The following is a 1,648-nucleotide window of genomic DNA, read 5'->3' on the forward strand; positions in this document are numbered from 1 at the left end:
AAGTATTTCTTCTGAAATCTAAAACCTTTTCATAGCATCACTTGATCTTCTCACAATCTTAAATCTGAAAGAGACTTCTAACTCTCACTTTATAAGTTCAAAAACTAAGCTATTGCATGATTTGTCCAAAGTTACAGATAATAGAGCACAGTCTAAAATTTAGGCCTCCTTTTGTGTTCTGTGTGTGTGTGCCCAATTTTAAGAGCCACACTTAATGTCCATAAGCATACCTATGAAATGAATATTTGGTTGGTTTGTGGTGGATTAATCAAAATACCTCATTTGTTAGCCTCTCAATTTAATAGTCCCATTTAATTATATTCTATTTAGCATTGGTATCATACCTTCCAATTATCCAGACATTTTAAATAGCATTTCCCTGAAGCCATTCAATAAATGTGAATTAAACAAATGTCTGTTTTTGGTAGGCCTTTTTTGTTCACTGATTATAATTTCTAAAATCATTTTGATTTCAGGAGTAGTACTTCTTTTTTATATTGAGGTCATTGAGACTAAACAGAAAAATTAAACGTTTAGTACTGAAAGTCAAGTGGCTTCCCTAGGTTTACATAACAAATCTATGGCATTAGAAGATAAAGGGATTTCCAGTAAAGAAAGAAACAAATCTATGGCAAAGCTTTGCTACAACACTTTGTAAAACCAATGTTATCATAAAAATGTTCTGGATCTATTGGTCCTAGGTTTTCTCACTTCCCTTTGCCAAATTTGTGACCAGCAAATTCGAGGGGTAGAGTAGTAGGGATGGAGAAGGATTTGTGTATACTAGAGTTTATTTAAATTTGGTTTAGGATGAGGTGGATATAGATTTAAATAAGAAAACACTTTTTTCTTATCTGAAAAAGACTGGGGAAAACCCGATATTAGATCTCAGAAATTTTTGACCCCTTAATCTCTTTCCACTTACCAAATAATTTTTCCTCCTTAACTACTCTGAGATTATTCAAGAACCAACAGTAACCTTTCCTTTTTTTATGCAGAGAGTACGCCTATACGCACTTCTGATGTTGACTATCGACTCTTAGAGGCATCTAAAGCTGGAGACTTGGAAACTGTGAAGGTAAATCAGTGCTTTTATCTTCTGGGGTGGCACTGTTGAACTTGGCTAACCAATTCTTTTTTTAAGCTTCTAAGAATAACTACTCAAATCCCAGCAAAAAGATGGGCAGAGAAGACTCGTGGACAGGAGAAATCCTTCGTAGTAAATACACACACACACACACACACACACACACACACACACACACACACACGCTTTTTAGTCAATTTCATTAAAGTGTTGTTATTTTTGGCCACATTCATGAATATGTAAACTAGCTCAAGCCCAGGTATTAGTAGGATAACATTTGCAATGACGTTTTTTGATCTACCCCAGAGATTCACACATTTATTCTAGGAAAGAATTCTTATGATCCCTCAACCACTGTAATTACTCATGCAGAAGATGGATTTTCCTTTTTATGTACCTCTACTTGCCAAGAAAATTTTCAGTCTTTAATTGTGATATAGAAACAGTGGTTATAGATTTAATTTTGTTTTCAAATATAAAATCATATTCTGACATTGAATATTCTTAAAAAAAAAAAAAAACCCACACACTTTCCATTCATTTAGGGATGCAGTTAACAAT

The 1,648-nt window shown here is 33.7% G+C and overlaps 1 protein-coding gene across 1 annotated transcript in view; it reads left to right on the plus strand.

The window, feature by feature from the left end:
• The window catches only part of TNKS (tankyrase, TRF1-interacting ankyrin-related ADP-ribose polymerase), a 292,744-nt gene that overhangs the window by 240,537 nt on the left and 50,559 nt on the right, over window positions 1–1,648 (plus strand). The window contains exon 9 of the mRNA XM_012649821.1: window positions 999–1,078. Coding sequence (XP_012505275.1) covers window positions 999–1,078 — 80 coding nt within the window. The remainder of the gene's footprint in view (window positions 1–998; window positions 1,079–1,648) is intronic.

Source organism: Propithecus coquereli, unplaced genomic scaffold (genome assembly GCF_000956105.1).
Source record: "Propithecus coquereli isolate 6110/MARCELLA unplaced genomic scaffold, Pcoq_1.0 Scaffold304, whole genome shotgun sequence".
NCBI classification, from domain to species: domain Eukaryota; kingdom Metazoa; phylum Chordata; class Mammalia; order Primates; family Indriidae; genus Propithecus; species Propithecus coquereli.